The sequence below is a fragment of the Solanum lycopersicum genome, chromosome 4, assembly GCF_036512215.1.
Source record: "Solanum lycopersicum chromosome 4, SLM_r2.1".
NCBI lineage: Eukaryota > Viridiplantae > Streptophyta > Magnoliopsida > Solanales > Solanaceae > Solanum > Solanum lycopersicum.
In genome coordinates this window covers 67,581,329-67,599,947 of record NC_090803.1, presented here as the reverse complement: position 1 = coordinate 67,599,947, position 18,619 = coordinate 67,581,329, and the positions used below count along the sequence as shown (strand labels likewise).

The 18,619-nt window shown below is 35.0% G+C and overlaps 2 protein-coding genes, 1 non-coding gene and 1 pseudogene across 4 annotated transcripts; 3 read left to right on the top strand and 1 right to left on the bottom strand.

The window, feature by feature from the left end:
* The first annotated feature begins 389 nt into the window (after positions 1-389).
* On the top strand, positions 390-5,834 carry LOC101244368 (LA motif RNA-binding domain-containing protein). Its single transcript, NM_001319128.1, has 6 exons — positions 390-1,128; positions 1,303-1,837; positions 1,911-2,064; positions 2,229-2,319; positions 4,354-4,440; positions 5,023-5,834. The coding sequence occupies exons 1-6, from the start codon at positions 613-615 to the stop codon at positions 5,317-5,319; spliced, it is 1,680 nt and encodes a 559-aa protein (NP_001306057.1). The 5' UTR covers positions 390-612; the 3' UTR covers positions 5,320-5,834.
* Positions 5,835-6,881: 1,047 nt separating this feature from the next.
* On the top strand, positions 6,882-6,953 carry TRNAE-UUC (transfer RNA glutamic acid (anticodon UUC)). Its single transcript has one exon. It is a non-coding gene; the product is annotated as a tRNA-Glu (tRNA).
* Positions 6,954-8,936: 1,983 nt separating this feature from the next.
* Positions 8,937-13,351, top strand: LOC101244074 (CO(2)-response secreted protease). The gene is made up of 9 exons (XM_004238330.5): positions 8,937-9,389; positions 9,836-10,098; positions 10,179-10,290; positions 10,399-10,918; positions 11,029-11,135; positions 11,364-11,606; positions 11,687-11,801; positions 12,182-12,392; positions 12,593-13,351. Exons 1-9 carry the CDS (start codon positions 9,208-9,210, stop codon positions 13,189-13,191), a joined length of 2,352 nt encoding a protein of 783 aa, XP_004238378.1. The 5' UTR covers positions 8,937-9,207; the 3' UTR covers positions 13,192-13,351.
* Positions 13,352-13,411: 60 nt separating this feature from the next.
* LOC101250400 (uncharacterized) lies at positions 13,412-18,271 on the bottom strand (annotated as a pseudogene). Its single transcript, XR_011220500.1, has 10 exons — positions 17,785-18,271; positions 17,061-17,191; positions 16,739-16,972; positions 16,400-16,655; positions 16,147-16,322; positions 14,566-14,887; positions 14,358-14,488; positions 14,059-14,270; positions 13,723-13,978; positions 13,412-13,650 (listed from the first exon to the last, which is right to left on the bottom strand). The product of XR_011220500.1 is annotated as an uncharacterized protein (transcript).
* Between the last annotated feature and the right edge of the window lie 348 nt (positions 18,272-18,619).

Genomic DNA, 18,619 nt, shown 5'->3' with positions numbered 1-18,619 from the left:
ATACTTCAATGTGTCTATACAATTCATCAATCAAGCATTATCTTTGGTCCAAATTCAAAAAGCAAGTTTAATCAAATGGTACAAGATGTTCATATGTTTTGTCCTTTCGTTAGACGTCATCTACACTTATTAAAATTTCAATTAATTCCACATTTCCAATACTTTTACTTTAAACCTTTATATATTTAACATTTATCGAGTCGTCGATTAATAAAATTAAATTTATACATACTAGGGTTTCTCAATTTTTTTTAATTGTAAGGGCATAAACACCATTACAAAGAAATCTAGAGTGTCTTTTGGTAATTTCATTAAATTATTTTATTGAAATAAATAAGAAAGAGGAAAGTAAAAATAAATAAATAAAAATAAAAATAGGACACAAAACAGAGGGAGATAGTGATCACTGAAACCCTAAAATTTACAGCCTTTCTCTCTCACACCTGATGCTTTCTAAAAACCTCAATTTTCTTCTCATCACTCTTCCTTGAATTTCGTGCCTGATTTTCATCTTTTTTCTCTCTGCATTTTTGTTTAATCTCTTTGATTCTGTTGATCGGTACTGGGTTTTTTTTTCTGAATTTTTTTTTGATTTTTTTGTTTTGGTTTTGAATGGCCACGCCGCCGCCGGATTCTTCTGCTAGTCCACCGGCGGCCAATACAGATGGTGTCGCCGTTGTGACATCCGGCGCCGGTGCAGCGGCCGTCGGGGCTACTGTCAGCAGTCCTCAAGCTCGCCGGAGTTTGCAAGCACCATGGGCTCAAGTGGTTCGTGGAGGAGAGGTTGAAGCAGTATCAGTGTCAAGTCCTCGCTCGCCGTCACCGATGGCAGCGGCTGCAGGTGTTTCGCCGGAGAAAATTTCGCTGTCGGATGATTGCTCGACCCAGAAGATTTCGCCGGAGATTTCTACTTCCGGTGCTCTGCCGGAGAGTGCTGATAGCAATGAGGGCAATGTAGGTCGGCCGAAGAAGCCTGCTTGGAATAAACCTGTAAACGGTGTAGTTGAGGCGGTTTCTGTTATGGGTGGGGCTGTTTCCTGGCCTGCTCTCTCTGAGTCTACTCGGCCTAGCCCAAAATCAGCTACTGATTCAGCAAAACTTCAAGATGGATCGGTTTCTGTTTCTCAGGTTTATTTATAATCTAATGTTGATTTTTATTGTCTAAAGTTTCAATTTTTATTTAGTTTTGCGTACTTTTGATGGCTAAAATGTTTACTGTATTTATATTTATTATGTTGATATGAAGGAATTAAAAGGGGTATAAATGATTAATTGGTGTGTATATATGTTTTTTGTGAATAGGGTCCAATAATTTCTCAGTCACCTCAAAAACAGGCTAATGTTAATGCAAACACAAATTCAAATGCAAATCCTACAACCCCTGTTAGACAAAGATCAATAAAATACAGAGGTAGTAGCAGCAGTGGTGGTGGTGGTGGTAGTGGTCCAGGTGCTGGAGCATTTATTAGAACTCCGCCTCCACCTCCACCTCCATTGCCTCCTCCTTTTCCTGTAATGCATTTCCCACCTGTTCTTGAGCCTCCTGTAAGAGGTGCAAGACCTGTTGGAGGATTTCCGTCTCAGCCGCATGGAGTAAATGATCATTCTTCCCATAGAAATCATGGCAGGAAAGGTAACTTTGGGGGCCGACCTCGTGGAGATGGGTCTTATCATAACAATCATGGGGGAAGGCGTGATCAAGATCGGAGAGACGTTCATATGGGTCCTCCATTTGCTCCTCCTCCTCATGCAGCGTTTATGCGAGCTCCACTCCCTGGTTCTGGTCCATTTCTTCCAACCCCTATGAGAACACCTTTTGTTAATCAGATGGCATATGGTAAGTTCGCTGCTCCATTCTTTAATAATCTAGTTTGCTAGATGTTACTGATTTTATTGTTGGTTCCTTTCAGATATGACTCCCTTCTTTTACGTTCCTCCACTGAGTCCGGAGCCCTATAGTGCTGTGCCTATCATCAACCAAGCTCCACAATTACCCCAACATTTACCTTTAGTGGATCCAAATTTGCCTTCCTCCTTGGTTAATCAGATAGAGTATTACTTCAGGTAATTTTCAAAGCTATGAATGTAATTCTTTTCATTTCCCTTCCCTGTCCCCCCTCCCCACCCCCAACCCCCCCTTTTTTTTTAAAAGAAATTTCCTTCTTTCAATTTATATGATCTTTTGTGACATTTATATAACGAAGTTCCTTTTTTTTTTTGTGGTTCAGTGATGCTAATCTTGTAAAAGATGACTTTTTGAGGGTAAAGATGGATGAGGAAGGGTGGGTTCCAATGCATCTGATTGCTAACTTTCCTCGAGTAAGTGATATCCCTATTTCTGTAGTACGTATTGGTTGATTGCTGAATCGGCCTATATGATAATTTGATAACACATCATTGTCTTTCCTTTCCTATGTTGATATGCTTAGGACTATGTATGTCTTTTTTTTTTCTTCAAATTATTGGAACACTTTTTGTTTGCTTAAGACATGATCTGTGTGAGTGATTGACTTTATAATCATGATCTGGCTGTGATTATCCTTGTATTCTCTTTGATATTTAGCTCAGCTTGCTTAACTAAAATCATTGATTCTCAGCATAAAGATGTCACAAGTTCCTGAACTCATATGCTGAGATCATTTGAGCTAGTGAATTGCATATAGTAATTGTCAGGTGCTTGGAGATAAACATATGAAACTAGGTCATGACTCACAAAATGCTCTAGTTGAAATTGAGTTCTCTTTGAATTATTCAGAAACTAGCGTATGCAATAACTGTTGAACTTATCTAGAATGGGTACCAAATCTATACAAATAGACTAAATTCAGGATTGGAAGTGTACTTTTTCAGGTTTATTCTGGTTTCATTCCAGCTACCTATCCAAATTTGGATATTTTCTGATCCTTTGTTCTAGCTTAATGTCTTTTATATTAGAGCTGACTTAATCTTTCCTTGAACCATCTATGAAATTTACTTTTGTAGTACAAATTGAAAATACTAGACGCGTAATTTGTCTAACTCTTTTAAAAAACTTATAGTTCCTTTGATTGGTGACTGAACACACAAGTGTGTTTCTCTACTAAAGGAAGTGATACCTCTCCCAAAGCATCTATGCCAGTCTCACATTTGCTCTTCCACCTATATGTTTGTTGTAGCTTCTGGAGGTTGTTAAATGCAGACCAATTGTAGAAAGAATTTTGATTGAGCTGTAATGTTCTGCTGTGTTACATTGTTTCATGTTGGTTTACTTTTGATGTTTATCAGCATAGTTTCTGTTTGCTGATGGATGTTATTGCAGTTGACAGAAATAACTTTCATTGAAGAGAAAATCTGGAGATCAGAGTTCCATTTGGGCATTTCTTCTTTATTTTATTTAATTTGTTGGTGCACTTACAGGAAGTCAAGGATAGAAAATGGGAATTGGTTTCCATTTCCTTTTCTATTCAATTTAAAATCCGTATCCAAATTTATATTTTATGGCAGCTGTTTTCCGAATTCTATAATTTTCAGTAAGAGCATTTTGATTTGTTCTGCTTGAAATTGTTGCACAAAACATTTTTTTTATCCAATGGATACAGACAAATGATTGCATGCCTAAGTCTAGAATTTGGTTCAATGTCCAAGTAGATTTTAGCACTCTTTATGGGATCTTTAAATAGTGGAATTATTACAAATAAGGCTTTGGATCTCGTCAATGCTTTTAGGACTTCTGTTATTCCTATTGTCCAGATTATTTAACCGTTTTCTCTTGGTGGAATTCTATATGTTCGAGTATTGATTATGGCAATACTATAAGATGTCTGACTTTTTTTTACTTTGAGATTTGCAATTTTGTCTTTTATAGAGGGCTTTATTATAACTAATCTACTGTAATCTGCAATCATATTATGTGTTATGTTACTTGACTATTCATTTGACTGAAACATACATATCTGCAAAATACACCCAAAAAAGCCGTACTAAATATCAGTGGCCCCCCCATAAATCTATACTATTGGATTTTAAAAATCAGTAGAATGTTATATATGGGATTTAAACCTGTGATCTAAAGCAATTTCTTAACCTCCTTTGACTCTTCACTAAACTTTTTCTTATAGCAAGGGCATCCAACAACTTATGTGTAACTAAAAAAATTGCTTTTACCCTATCAAACAGTATACTTTTCAATGAAGGGGATTCAATTTTCATCAACTTAGACTTGCCACTGCTAAATATGCCCAATATTGAAACCATATGTGTATGCAATTTCCATACTTGTTTCCTCGTAATATCTATTGTTTGTTCTTGACATGCTTTTACAATATAGTAGTACATTTTTGGGGATGAAGGTTTTGCTTGTGGTCTGTTTTGCAGGTTAAGAAAATGACAGAGAAGGTCCAGTCTGATATTATCCAGTTCATTTTGTATTGTTTGAGGGCTTCAACGTTTGTAGAAGTGCAGGTAATATAGCAATTATAACTTCTCTTGCCTTGATGTATTATATTCTAATGCTTTTAAGTGGGTTAGGAAAAAAGATGCTTGATAATATTAGATAACACTGCCTCTGTATTTTGAACATGTTGTATCATTAGTTAAGAACTTTTATCTTGTACTGCATAGTCTCCCTGTTTATCCTTCTCTTCCACTATTATCACATGATATCAAGTACACATTGAGGTTCCTGTAGTTGTAATTTCTTTACTGAACTGCCCGTGTGAGTTCTTGTGAATCAAATATTTCTTCATCTTTTTGGAAGCTTTTTTCATGAACTGAGAGAATCCACATCTTATGGCATCTCACATAGTTATGGCCTTCTAGGGTAAGATAAGTGAGACTCGAGGAGCCTAAAGTCCTTTGCCTCTAATATAACGTATTTGTTTTGGGTTGTCTTGTAAGGGTGCTGCATTTCGCACAACATAAACTAACTACTTGAAATTGATTTTTGGTTCTGCACCAACTGTTCCACTCTTGCTGTATCAGCAGATGGGTGTTCTAATCTGTTACTTGAAGTAATCTTGATGGTAGTGATGTGATTTTTTGTAGGATGACAAGGTAAGGAGACGGGATGGTTGGAGGAAATGGACTCGTACTGCTGGCCAGCTTGCAGCTGATTCAGGTTTGTCCACACCTGTTGCATCGTCAGATGGTGGTCCAACAGCTTCCTTGCAGAATGTCTCTGAGAATGAATCAGCTACAAATATCAGCAGTGCTACAGAAGTGACCGATGCTCAACTGGAGGTAGCTGCTGGTGGCTCATCGGACGAATCAGCTAATCAATCAAACCCAGCTCAAGAAGAAGGCGGCGCTGGCGTGGAAAATATCTCTACCAACCATGCATGAAATAATACTGTCGATTTTGCAACGAGTGGCAACTCTGTTTTGCATTCTGATTTAAAGGAAGGTGTATTTGGAAGGGTTATACATACATCATTTGCTGCCCTTGTTGGAGGCCATACTTTTTGCAGTTTTTGAGGTGAGTGGAAGAGTTAAACTAATGTGTAAGTTATCTGGTATAGAGAGTGGAACGATAGTGGAGATTAAAAGGATATACAGTTGAGCTTGAGACTTTCGAGTCGTTTGGCTCGTATACTTGCATCACATATGCAGGCTGGTATTCCATTGTGATTCAATGGAGTGAATTTGGATTTTGAGCCTAAGGTTTAACTTTTTTGGGTTGAAACTTTACCTCCATTTCAGAGGAAACATTCTGAAAATGTAGATTTAGTGCTTGGCTGGTATCCAGAGTGATTGTGCTCTGCTGATTTTGTTATACTTATCTAGGCATATTGATTGTTTTAAATTATTTTTTCTTTTTTGCATCTCATTATACTATAGTTATGTTTTATCATGCTTAAGTGATAGATTATGGTGAGATGTGTATTAATTAACTATGATTATTCGATAGTAGTCTACTCCTCGTCCGTGCTATGCTGCCAGTGGTAGCAAAACCATGTCAACGAGGACTTGTTGTTTGCTAGTAATACAATAGTGTTGGCATTGCTCATGGTGAGTTGTGAAGACATGTGACATGTATTCCATTGCTGATGTTTGCCAAACCATGTAGGTGACTAACTCGTTGTTTGCTAGTAGTACGATAGTTGTGTCATGTTTTCATTGCTGGTGTTAGCCAAATCATACCTGCAGTGACTCAATAGTGTGATTGTACTACACTATTGTGACATTGTTCATGGCTAGTGTATGTGAAGACGTGTCATGTATTCACCAAACCTCCTGTAAACTGACTCGTTGTGAGCTTGTAAGACTAGTAGTGGTGTTCAGGGCGAGTGTATATGAAGACACATGTCATGCATTCATTGGGTCGGCTTAAACATCGAGGGCAAGATACTTTATGGTAGTCCTCTTTCAGAATAAGAATAAAGGGTCTTGCGTTAAGAACAAGAGATTTTGTGTTGATAATGAGTTGGGAGAAATAATGATTTAACTTTCTGAAGAACCACTGGATTTGTGGACCAGTTTTTGCTTTAGGAATATTATCAAAAAGTAAGTTTATAAGCATCTAAGGACCTTCATTGGCATTTCTATGCATTATACTTTTTCTTGAAAAGAAAAATTAAATAATATTGTATAAAAAGTTTGTTCGAAATTCTATCCCTTTTCATAATTAAGTGTACTAATATTTTTTTTTAATAACAATTTTATTTCATAAAAATGGAGCATCTAAAACATTACCAATTGAAACATGGTAGTACCTAAGCATGATCGATAAATGTCGAATAACATCCAACAGAGTCCTTTAGTTATTGGAATATATGTGATAACTAATCCGATCATTTTAGTATAAAATGGTTCCGCGTACTAATTAACACCTATTTATCCCTCTTTAACTATGATTAACTTTAATTTAAGAAAACATAATAAGTTTTGAAGTATGAAAACAACAATCCGTTGTCGTCCAGCGGTTAGGATATCTGGCTTTCACCCAGGAGACCCGGGTTCAATTCCCGGCAACGGAATTTTTTGCTTTCTATTCTACCTTTTCGTATTTTAATTATCACACTATTGGTCGTACTTCAATTTTTTTTTAGCCATTTTTATGTTCATTATTCGAGTCAAAGATAGACCCTCAATACATTTTCTCTATCTCTCTCTAAACCCTACTTATAGAATCAGATTGCACTGATTTTATTGTTTAAACACAGTACTAATAATGACCTAGAAAAAAATACGAATCCACATAACAAACAATAACACTCGGTGGGGTTATCATTGTATTTTGTAACGTCATTGTCATAAATCTAAGGAATAAACATCTTTCTGTCTAGGATACTACTTTATGCAATAATCATGCTGGAAAATAATGATGATTATTAGTGTTGCAATATAATGATTCACATGCAGTTAGAATTATTTGTAGCAATCAAATGAAAAAGGAATTAAAAAGTGTGAATGTCTTTAAAAAATTATATTTCCCCAAAATAAATGTACTCTTTGTTGCCTAAACTTTGGGGGGTCAAATACTTGTGTCTATACTTCTTTCTCTTCAACAAATATGATGGAAAATTGGAAATGCTATTATTGTGTGAACTACTTACAGCATGTTTTTTTTAAGACGCTTAGCTAACATGTAAAATACGTGTTTTTACGTGAATTTAATAAATTATGCCTTAATTTAATGAAATATGTAAAAAATTTCAACTTTAACTTCAAATTAACATAATTTAAAATCATGAGTAAACGACGCTAAGTATGTATAAATATTTGACTTCAATATGCTACTATTATATATTAAAATATTATACAAATTAATAAATTTCAAATTTTGAATTCGCGTAAAAATGATACAGTTGCCCAGTAGGAAAAAAGATTGAGTAGTGGAAAATCGATGCGCAACTGCTTGAAGTGAGTGTCGCATTGAAACACTCAAATTTTGTTACTGACCGTAAAACATAAGTAGTATGTTATTTTCTCCATTTCTATATATTTGTCAAATATTTTAAATTTAATTTTTTTTTTGAATATTGAGTTATTTCTTTAAAAATATAGTGAGTAAATATATTTAAGACTACTAATTAATAAGGTTAAAACTATAAATTCATTAGATCAATCATTAATATATCAAATTAAAATATGACAAGTAAAAAGAAACTGAGAAAAGTAATTATCGCTGCCCATTGGCTATAACTTATTTTGATCCATATAACCTTGCTAATTTATAATCACATTTGAATGTTTTAAAAAGAGAATTTAGAAACAATTTTCTCCTTTAAAAAATGGTAATGTTCATTATATTTCATTAACGTATCTATTACTTTGATGATATCTACCAGATAACTTTGCTACAAGGTTTAGATAGATAAAGAAAAAAGTTAGATAACATTCTTAATTTTAGTCATAATACATAAACATATTCGTTAACTTTGATTTCGTTGTTTTATATTCATAAGCACTTAAAATTATTGAAAGTTAAATAAGTAGACACATTTAATTTCCATGTAAGACACATATATCTACTTGTTCACTTTACGATAGTCTTTATACAAATTCAAAATTAAAAAAACACAAATATCAATTGAAATCAAGCTAAAAGCACCATTATAATATACTTTTTTTTAATTAAATAAAACTAAAAAACTCTCGTGTGATTTTCATAACATTCACTTTACTATTAAACATTAAACCACACCCTTGATAGTCAAATATAACTTTTGCTTCAAATACTTGTCAATACAAAGTTATATTTGCTGAACAACTCACTTAATACGTATATAATAAACTTCATAATTCATAAATTTCAAATCATAGATACGATCAGATAAAACAAAGTAAAATAATTTTAAAACATCACTTTGAAATTTGAATGGCTAGGACAACCATCCAATCTAATAGGCATGTAGGTTAGTTATACTTCTTTATACCTAAGTTGATTTTGCACTTACACTCGATATAAATCATAGACTTATAAACGTAACATATTATATTACTAAATACTATAGTCCAATCACTATTCGCCACGTGGACGACGATCACGATCGCCACCGCCTACCACCACTCCACTGTCATAGTGGCGTGTTTGGATAAGCATTAAACGCACTATAGATGGTTAAAAATATGTAGGCTGTGGCAGGTGATTGACGAGCAATTATAAAGTGCGTACACGCATGAATGCACCAAACGATGATTACTATATAATAAGCTTTATGTGATCAACATTTTGTAACTTTAAAAAGGGCATTCATTTTTGTTAAAACATTTAATTTGGAAACAAAAATGAGAGACATTGTTCTGTTTTTTTGCTTCCTTTTATTTTTACTCTCTTTGCTTAGAGAAACTAATGCAGTTTCTCAAGAAAAAAACAATGGTGTTTATATTGTTTACATGGGTGCTGCTGATTCGTCGAACGATGGCACGAAAAATCAGCAAGCAGAACTAATGAGCTCATTGATAAAAAGGTTAGTTTATATTAATATACTCTTTTTGTTTCATTTTACATGACACTAGTTTCTTCTATTGTACTCGATGTAGAACTCGTTGCCTTTAGACTCTTTAATGATATTACTGTTACGGACATAAAAATGTCATGACACGTTTATGATGTATGTAATGAAAGTCTTTCTTTCTTGATCGTACTGCATGTCCAATCAAACAACCTCAGATAATATTGAAACAGAGGGAGTATTACACATGGCTCTGAATTTGTAACGATTTTTTTGGCTGGTTGTTACTTTTTGAGACAGTTAATTGTTAAATGATTCTGTTTTTATTTCTGTTGCAACTTATGGACCTTTTAGACTGCGGTCTGAATAGAAAATGTTAGGTTGATGGAATTTTCATTATTATAGTTCATTTTCAAGAATGAGATTTTTTTTCGTAAACATGTATCTCTAATGTATGTTAGGAAAAAGGATGCAGTTGTACACAGTTACAACAATGGTTTCTCAGGATTCGCAGCGCGTTTATCAGAAGCTGAGGCTAAATCTATTGCTCAAAAACCTGGAGTTATATCAGTATTCCCTGATCCAATATTGCAACTACACACAACGCGTTCGTGGGACTTTTTGCAATATCAAACTGAAGTAGAAAGCAGTTCTGGTCCAATATCTGGTTCTGATAACGCGTCACCAAAAGGCGTTGATACTATAATTGGAATCCTGGATACAGGTGCAACATTTATAAAATGAAGTGCAAGCAAGTTATATATTTTGTATGATAGAATTAAATTTTGTCCATTATTTTTTCAGGAATATGGCCTGAATCAGAGAGTTTTAGTGATAATGATATGAGTGAAGTTCCATCTAAGTGGAAAGGAACTTGTATGGGAAGTCATGATTCCATCTCTTTCAAATGCAACAAGTAACTTTCTAGCTCCTCATATACAATTTCGCGTATGATCACACCTGTTTTTCGCCACATTTATGACTGGAAACTTATAGAGTTTGCTATTTTTTGATGTTTTATTAGGAAGTTAGTTGGTGCAAGGTTCTATGATGACTCTGATGAGGATGGTGTAAGACCTTTTGGTTCAGCTAGGGATGATAATGGACATGGAACTCATGTTGCATCTACAGCAGCTGGGAGTTTGATTTCAGGAGCATCTTATTATGGTTTGGCTTCTGGGACAGCAAAGGGTGGATCCCCGGGTTCAAGAATAGCCATGTATCGTGTCTGCACGGCTGATGGATGTCACGGATCAGCTATAATGAAAGCATTTGATGATGCAATTGCAGATGGGGTTGATGTTTTATCGCTATCACTTGGTTCATCATCTGGTCTTGAAGTCGAGTTTTCTAGAGATCCTATAGCTATTGGAGCATTCCATGCTGTTGAAAAGGGAATTCTTGTTTCCTGTTCTGCTGGAAATGATGGCCCTGGTCCGGCAACTGTTGTCAATGTTGCACCTTGGATTCTCACTGTTGCAGCTACTACAATTGACCGTGACTTCGAGACAGATATTGTCTTAGGTGGAAACAAGTTGATAAAGGTAAGAACAGATACTTTTTTCTAAACCAGATCAATCTTGTGTTCTGTTTAGCCAGAGAAAATGTCAAAAACTATCCACTATAATACTTGGTATCCTTATTTGAGTTGCAGGGAGGAGGTATAAGTTTAGGTAACTTGACAAGATCTCCAGTATACCCGTTGATTAGTGGCGATTTAGCCAAATCCAGCAATAATGTTGTTATGGAGAAAGGTGCAAGGTAATTTAAAGAATAGAGAATAGTAGGACACAACATTTGATGTCTACTCATACAGTCAGACCTCTTTATAACAACCACGTTTTTTTTGAACCAATTTTCCATGCTATGTTATATTATATGTTTTCTAGAACGACATTTCTCTATAGAAACCAAAAGATTCCTGATACAAGATACCGTTATAAGAGGTTTGACTGTTGTACATACCTATAACTAATCAACGTGTTTCAGGTATTGTTATCCGAATTCATTAGATGAAACCAAAGTTAAGGGGAAAATTGTTCTCTGTGATAATCGCGACGGATACTTTTCACTTACTGAGAAACTAACAGAAGTGAAGAAGAAAGGTGGCATTGGATTTATACTAATAGATGATAATGCAAGAACTGTGGCCCCAAAATTCAATTCCTTTCCAGCAGCTGTTGTAACTGAAAAGGATAGCAATGAGATCCTTTCTTACATCAACTCAACAAAGTAATTAGTTGATATTTCTGAATTTCATTTGTTGCTAACTGATGAATTTTTGCTTATAATATTCTTCCAAATTTGTGAAGGAAACCAGTTGCATCAGTTCTGCCAACTGTTACCATAGCTAACTACAAACCAGCTCCTCTTGTGGCTTACTTCTCATCAAGGGGTCCTACATACAACACACATAATCTCCTCAAAGTAAATACTATTTTTGTCTTCTTTCTTGCTAGTAGTATTAGCATTATTCTTCTTTGATTTCGCTATCACTTGTATTTTTTTGTTCTCCGGTTATTGCATTAATTATTTCGTTGTTGTTACTGTTCTTTCTTCTGTCTGTTGTGTAATACTCTCCATTTTGTATCATTCTGTTGTTGTTATTGCTCCCATATTTGTATTCCCTTTTTAGAACTGTTAGGCATGGTTTATTTAATCGGAGGGTCTATCGGAAGAAGCCTCTCTATCTCTACGTGGTAGGGGTAAGGTGTAGTATGTTGTTTATTTTCTTTGGTTATGCTCTAATGAAGATGGAAAAACAACAAAAAAATAGGCCGACTCAAGTTTGATATTTGTCCTTGCAGCCAGATATTACAGCACCAGGTGTTGCAATTCTCGCGGCTTGGCCTGGAAACGACACAACAGAGGCTGTCGCTGGCCAGGCGTTACCACTTTACAACATAATATCAGGGACTTCCATGTCCTGCCCTCATGTTTCTGGTATTGCCGCGTTAGTCAAGGCGCAAAATCCTTCTTGGAGTCCTTCAGCAATCAGATCAGCTATTATGACCTCAGGTAAGAAGTCTTAACTCACATACTACAGTTTATTTTATGTATATAGACTCAAATCAATGTCGTGAAAACAACCTCCTGCACAAATGTAAGGTAAGAATATATAATATACGATGTGGTAAGCCTTTACTCCGGCAAAAGCAGGAGCTTAGAGCATCGAACTGCCTTTTTGTACTGACTCATGTCAATCTTTAATTTTACAGCTTTACAGACTAACAATTTGAAGGCTCCAATCACAACAGTCTCTGGATCCGTTGCAACACCATACGACATAGGAGCTGGAGAAGCAAGCCCTTCATTGGCACTTAATCCAGGATTGGTCTACGAGACTAACACCGCAGACTACTTGCAGTACCTATGCTCAGTTGGCTACGATAAATCAAAGATAAAACTCATTTCAAATACAGTTCCTGATGATTTTTCATGTCCCACCAACTCAAGTTCTGAATCCGTCTCACAAATGAACTACCCTTCCATTGCTGTTTCAAATATCAAAGAAAATGAAATCAAGAAAGTAACAAGAACTGTAACTAACGTAGGACAAGACGACGCAACATACACAGCAAGTATAAAGGCACCAGTTGGTTTGGAAGTCCAAGTGACCCCGAATAAATTGGTATTTACAAATAATAGCAAGAAGTTGAGCTATGAAATGTCTTTCAAAGCTTCATCTAAACCAAAGGAAGACTTGTTTGGATCAATTACATGGACAAATGGTAAATACAAAGTCCGAAGTCCATTCGTTATATCTACTAATTCACAAGGTGAACACTCCAAAACAGCAGATCGCAGATCAAACTAGTCTAGCAAGTTTGTATATACTGTAATAGTCCATGTCCATGTACACAACTATGTTACAACTACATCATATACATGCTTACATGAAAAAAAGAGCGAAATAAAGATCAGATGACAGACTCGTTCACAGAGTGAGAATATAATACTACCTCCGATTCAATTTATTTGTCTGATTTTTTAACTTGGCACATAGTTTAAAAAGTAAACACTTAGGAATCTTGTGGTTTTAAAATAAAGATACATTGAATGTACCAAAATATGCTTTAATCTTGTAGTCTTAAACACAAGAAGCTACTTAAATGTTGGACAAGAATTTTATGAACTAAAAGCCTGTATGCTTTTTCGGTAAGATGAAAACTATCCCAAAAGACATAATCTGAATCACTGGAACACGCAAATCTGCATAACTCTGCAACTTCTATTTGCCCTGTCCCGCAGCATCCTTTGTCTGCAATCTTGAATCCTGCACAATCAATTTAAAGATGAGAAACGGAAATATCCTTGATATTTAAGAGAAAGAAAGACATATTTGTACCATATTTTTGAGGGTTGTTGATGACATCAAGTGGAAGATTGTATATATCAACATACACTAATCTCGAATTAGGTAACTTGTTCCCCAGAGAACTTAAGTCAGCTGCCAACTTGCTGTTGAACAATAGTGCTGCTTGGTTCAAATAATCAACACATTGTCTTTCTTCTCCACCTTTCAGTGTTCTTTGCGATGGCAAACATCCGATTGGTGGTATGCCAAAAACACCAATCCGACGTGCCCCTATCTCATATAAATCCTTCAGAATCATGAATAACATCTCATTATTTAGTCTTGTACATTTCCGTAAGTTCAGATTGAGTTGAAATGTTATATTACCTTTACAAAACTAGAACCATAGTTGAGCAAAAAATCAGCATATGATGAGATATCATAGTAGGATTTTCGAAGATGCGTACTGAAGTATGTGTTTGTAATGTCATTGCTACCTACGACCAATATGTATAAGCTATTTGCCAAGATTTCATTCTTTCTATCTTTACTATGTACTCTTTGAACATTTTCAACTGACCAGACAATGATATAACATTCTGCATTTACATATGAAAGTTTTCAGAAATATAAGAAGCGTAAAAACTTATAACACATAAAAAAATGAATAAAGGAAAGAAATATACCGCGATTTCAGATGTTAGAGGATCATATCCTGCACCTCCTGAAGCAAAATTAACACCTGTGATGAGGTCTTCTGCTTGTAAAGTTGGATCAAGATACGCTGGTAAAAGCTCTTTTATTCCCAATTCTTCCACTGAAATAAGATAAACATGAACTATTTATTCTCTATAGACAATTAAAATTATGATTATATGTCAAAAGTCTTCTTACCAATCAAGTCTGGAGGAACTTTTCCATTACAGAATCTTCCAGTTGGTTTTCCTCCCATGAAATCCTTACCATAAGGAGGATAGTTAACCTTCCCTATGGTTGTGAGGCCATTATTGTTACCGGTATCAACAATGGAGTCTCCAAAAACTATCACTGCTTGAATAGACTTATTATGCGGTACATTCATGTCTGCCTGGACATTGCACAGTAGAAGTACTGCATAACAAATGCTTGAAAACACTAGAAAAGTATGTCTTTCAAAAAAGAAGAACTTCATCGATAAAGCTGAATACATTTCTCGGAGCATGGAGGAAAAAACACACTAATACTAGTATTTAACTGTAAGAATCAAGAAGTCAATTTCTAGAGAAAACTTGAGGGCTATCATGGTTAGTAAATGCTTGCACTGCTTGTTGATTTAATGTTTAGCTTTATTTGATAGGACAACATCCACATTTACTTTAGTCACAAGCTGATTGTAGAAAGGCTCATCACATGAGTGTTATTCGAATACAACAGATATCAAACATTGCATTAAATGATTGTACCTCCCCATGTCGATTTTCTAGAGTAGTGACAACTTAGCCAAGAAAGAACATTATTATGTCTTCTCAATGAAATGAACTATTATATCTGTTGCGTAATGCACATTATTTTCAAAAGATTCTTCTTTGGTTATGATCTAATGCATAAAACATATCAAAAAAGTAGTCTGGTTGGATTTTGATTTGTCCTTGCTGCCGGTTATTATAGCACCAGAGGTAACCATTCTCGCGGCTTGGCCTAGATACGACACAAAGGAGGCCGTCTTTGGCCAGGAACCGACATTCCTCAACATATATAATATACTCTCAACGACCTACCATGTCCTTCCCTGCCTTTTTGGTTTTGCAGCCGATTGTCAAGACGAAAAATCCTTCCTAGATCCCCCTTCAGCAATCAGTTCAGCTAAAAGAAATGTAATTCACCTTCTTGACTTTGGGTATATTGACTCATGTCAAACTGAAATGTGGTACGGCCCTTACCAGACCCCATACATAGTAAGAGATTAATGCATCGAGCTGCCCTTTATATATACTGGCTCATGTCGAGCTTTGTTTCTAGAGCTATATATACAACAATTTGAGGGATCCAGTCACAACAAGTTCTTGATCCATTACAACACCATATGAGATTGGAGCCGGAGAAAAAGCCTTCAGGGGAAAGAAGTTGATCTATGAGTGTCTTTTAGAGCTTCATTTAAACTAAAGGAAGATTTGTTTGGATTAAAAAGAAACTCAACAAATGGTAAGTTCAAAATCTGAAGTCTGTTCATTGTAATCACAAACTTATACAATGTCTGATAGAACATGATAACAACTATGTTATTACCACATCAGGTACTCCGTTTAATCAATAAAAAAGGAAATAAACATAAAAAATGACACATGTATCGATCCATTTAATACAATTCTTGTATAATTATTTGCAAACCAAACAATGAGGATAGTACATAGAATGACTAATGTTCTGTTTCTCTTTGAGTACACTTTAAAAAAAATACATATTGTTGGACTTATGCATGTGGAATATATATCAGAAGAAGCTATTTAAATGTTGGACAAGAATTTGATGAACTAAAAGTCTATATGCTTTTTCTGTAAGATGAAAACTATCCCAAAAAATATAATCAGTATCACTGGAACATGTATATGTGCATAACTCTGCAACTTCTATTTTCCCCGTGCCGCAGCATCCCTTGTCTGTAATCTTGAATCCTACACAATCATACAAAAATATGAGAAATCTTGTACATTTAACGATTCAAGAAAACAAAAAACAGACATTATTGTACCATATCGTTGAGGGTTGTCGATGACATCAAGTAGCACATTGTATGTATCTACATATACCAATCTTGAATTAGGTAACTTGTTTCCCTGAGAACTTGAGTAAGCTTCCAACTTGTTGTTGAACAATTTTGCTGCTTGGTTCAAGTTATCAACACATTGTCTTTCTTCTCCTCCTTTCAGTGTTCTTTGCGATGGCAAACATCCGATTGGTGGTATGCCAAACATACCAATACGACGTGCCCCTAGACCGTATAAATCCTTCAGAATTATGAACAACAACATATCATTATTTAGTCTTGAACATTGTCATAAATTCAGATTGAGTTGAAATGATATATTACCTGTACAAAACTGGAAGCAAAGTTGACCAAGAGATCAGCGTATGATGGAACATCATAGTAAGATTTTCGAAGAGGCATTCCGAAATAAGTGTTGGTAATGTCATTGGCTCCTGTGACCAACATGAATAAGCTATTTGCCAAGATTTCATTCTTTCTATCTTCTCCAACTAACTCTGTGAGCTTTACTATGTACTCTTTGAATAGTATCACTTGGCCATCTAATGAGATGACTTTCTGCATATACACATTAAGTTTCAGAAACTACAAGAAAAATGCTTGTAAAAGAACACACTGATCAATGACTAAAACAAAGATTATGTACAGCGAGTTCGGATGTTAGAGGATCATATCCTGCACCTCCTGAAGCAAAATTAACTCCTGTGATAAGGTCTTCGGATTGTAAAGTTGGATCAAGATATGCTGGTAAAAGATCTTTTATTCCCAATTCTTCCACTGAAAAAAAGACAGAGAGACTAAGAAAACTCTTCCTCATTCAAACTATAGATAGATACAACTTTGCAACTATGTTGCTCAGACTCTCCTAAAATGTTGTTCCACTCGTGTCGGATCCTCCAAAAACACACTATTTTTGGACAATCCAACATGTACCTGTCGACATTGTTTTAGAGTCTTGAGAAACATAGCTGACTCTACAAACTTGTGTCGGATCCTCCCAAAAATGCATTACTTTTGGAGGATCCAGTATGCACCAGTCGACATGTTTTAAAAGTTCGAGCAACATAGATGTACAATATAGTCCTCTCTATTCAAACTATAGATAGATAGGACTTTACAACTATGTTGCTCAAGACTCTATAGATATGTAATTGCACTTGTATCGGATCCTCCAAAAAATACTTACTTATAGTCCTTTCTGTTCAAACTATAGAAATTTAGGACATTACAACTATGCTGCTCTACAAATGTTGCCACACCAGTGTCGCATCCTCAAAAAATGTACTACTTTTGAAGGATCAAACACACATCCCTCGACATTTTTTATGAGTCCGAGCAACATAGTTGTACAATATATAAAATTTTCTTACCAAGGAAATCTGAAGGGACTTTGCCATTAGAAAACCTTCCAGTTGGTATTCCTCCCATAAAATCTTTACCATAAGGAGGATAATTAACCTTAGCTATAGTTTTAAGGCCATTATTATTACCAGTATCAACAATAGAGTCTCCAAAAACAAACACTGCTGGAATAGACTTATTAGGAGGTAGACTTATTGCATAACAAACACTTATACAAAACACAAAAAAAGAACAAATCTTGTAAAAGTAGAACTTCATTGATAAAAGTGTAAACTTTTTAGCTTTGGTGGAAAAGAACACACAAGAACTAATGCTATTTAACTTCAAAAACTCAATCATGCTGAGTAAATGCTTTATTAAATTATTACTGCAAAATAAAGATTGCATTTTTATGAATGCCTAATTAGAATTTAATGTTTCCTTTATTAGAAAGGTCAGCATCCACCAACATGCCCATTATTTTTATAAAAATGTATATTGTATCTTTTAGACAAGTTAGCCAACTGTGAATTGTGATTGCTGGAGGACAGCAAGAACTGCTTTCAAGATCAATTTACTAGTGAACCCGTTTCGATTTATGTGACATTATTCCTTTATTTATCTGTTTAATTAAAAAAGAATTACACTTTAATGTACTTTGAAAGCAAATACCAGTGTTCATGCATAGTTAAAATTATTTTCTATGTATATATAATAAATATTTAATGTTCTTTGACTTATTTATATATTTATTTTTTCATATTCTGAAACCCCTTCGTAAAAATCCTGAACACATTAAGAAGAAGACATCGAACCTCAAAATTTATAAATGGGATAATGCACAAGTAGCCCCTCTCAACCCAT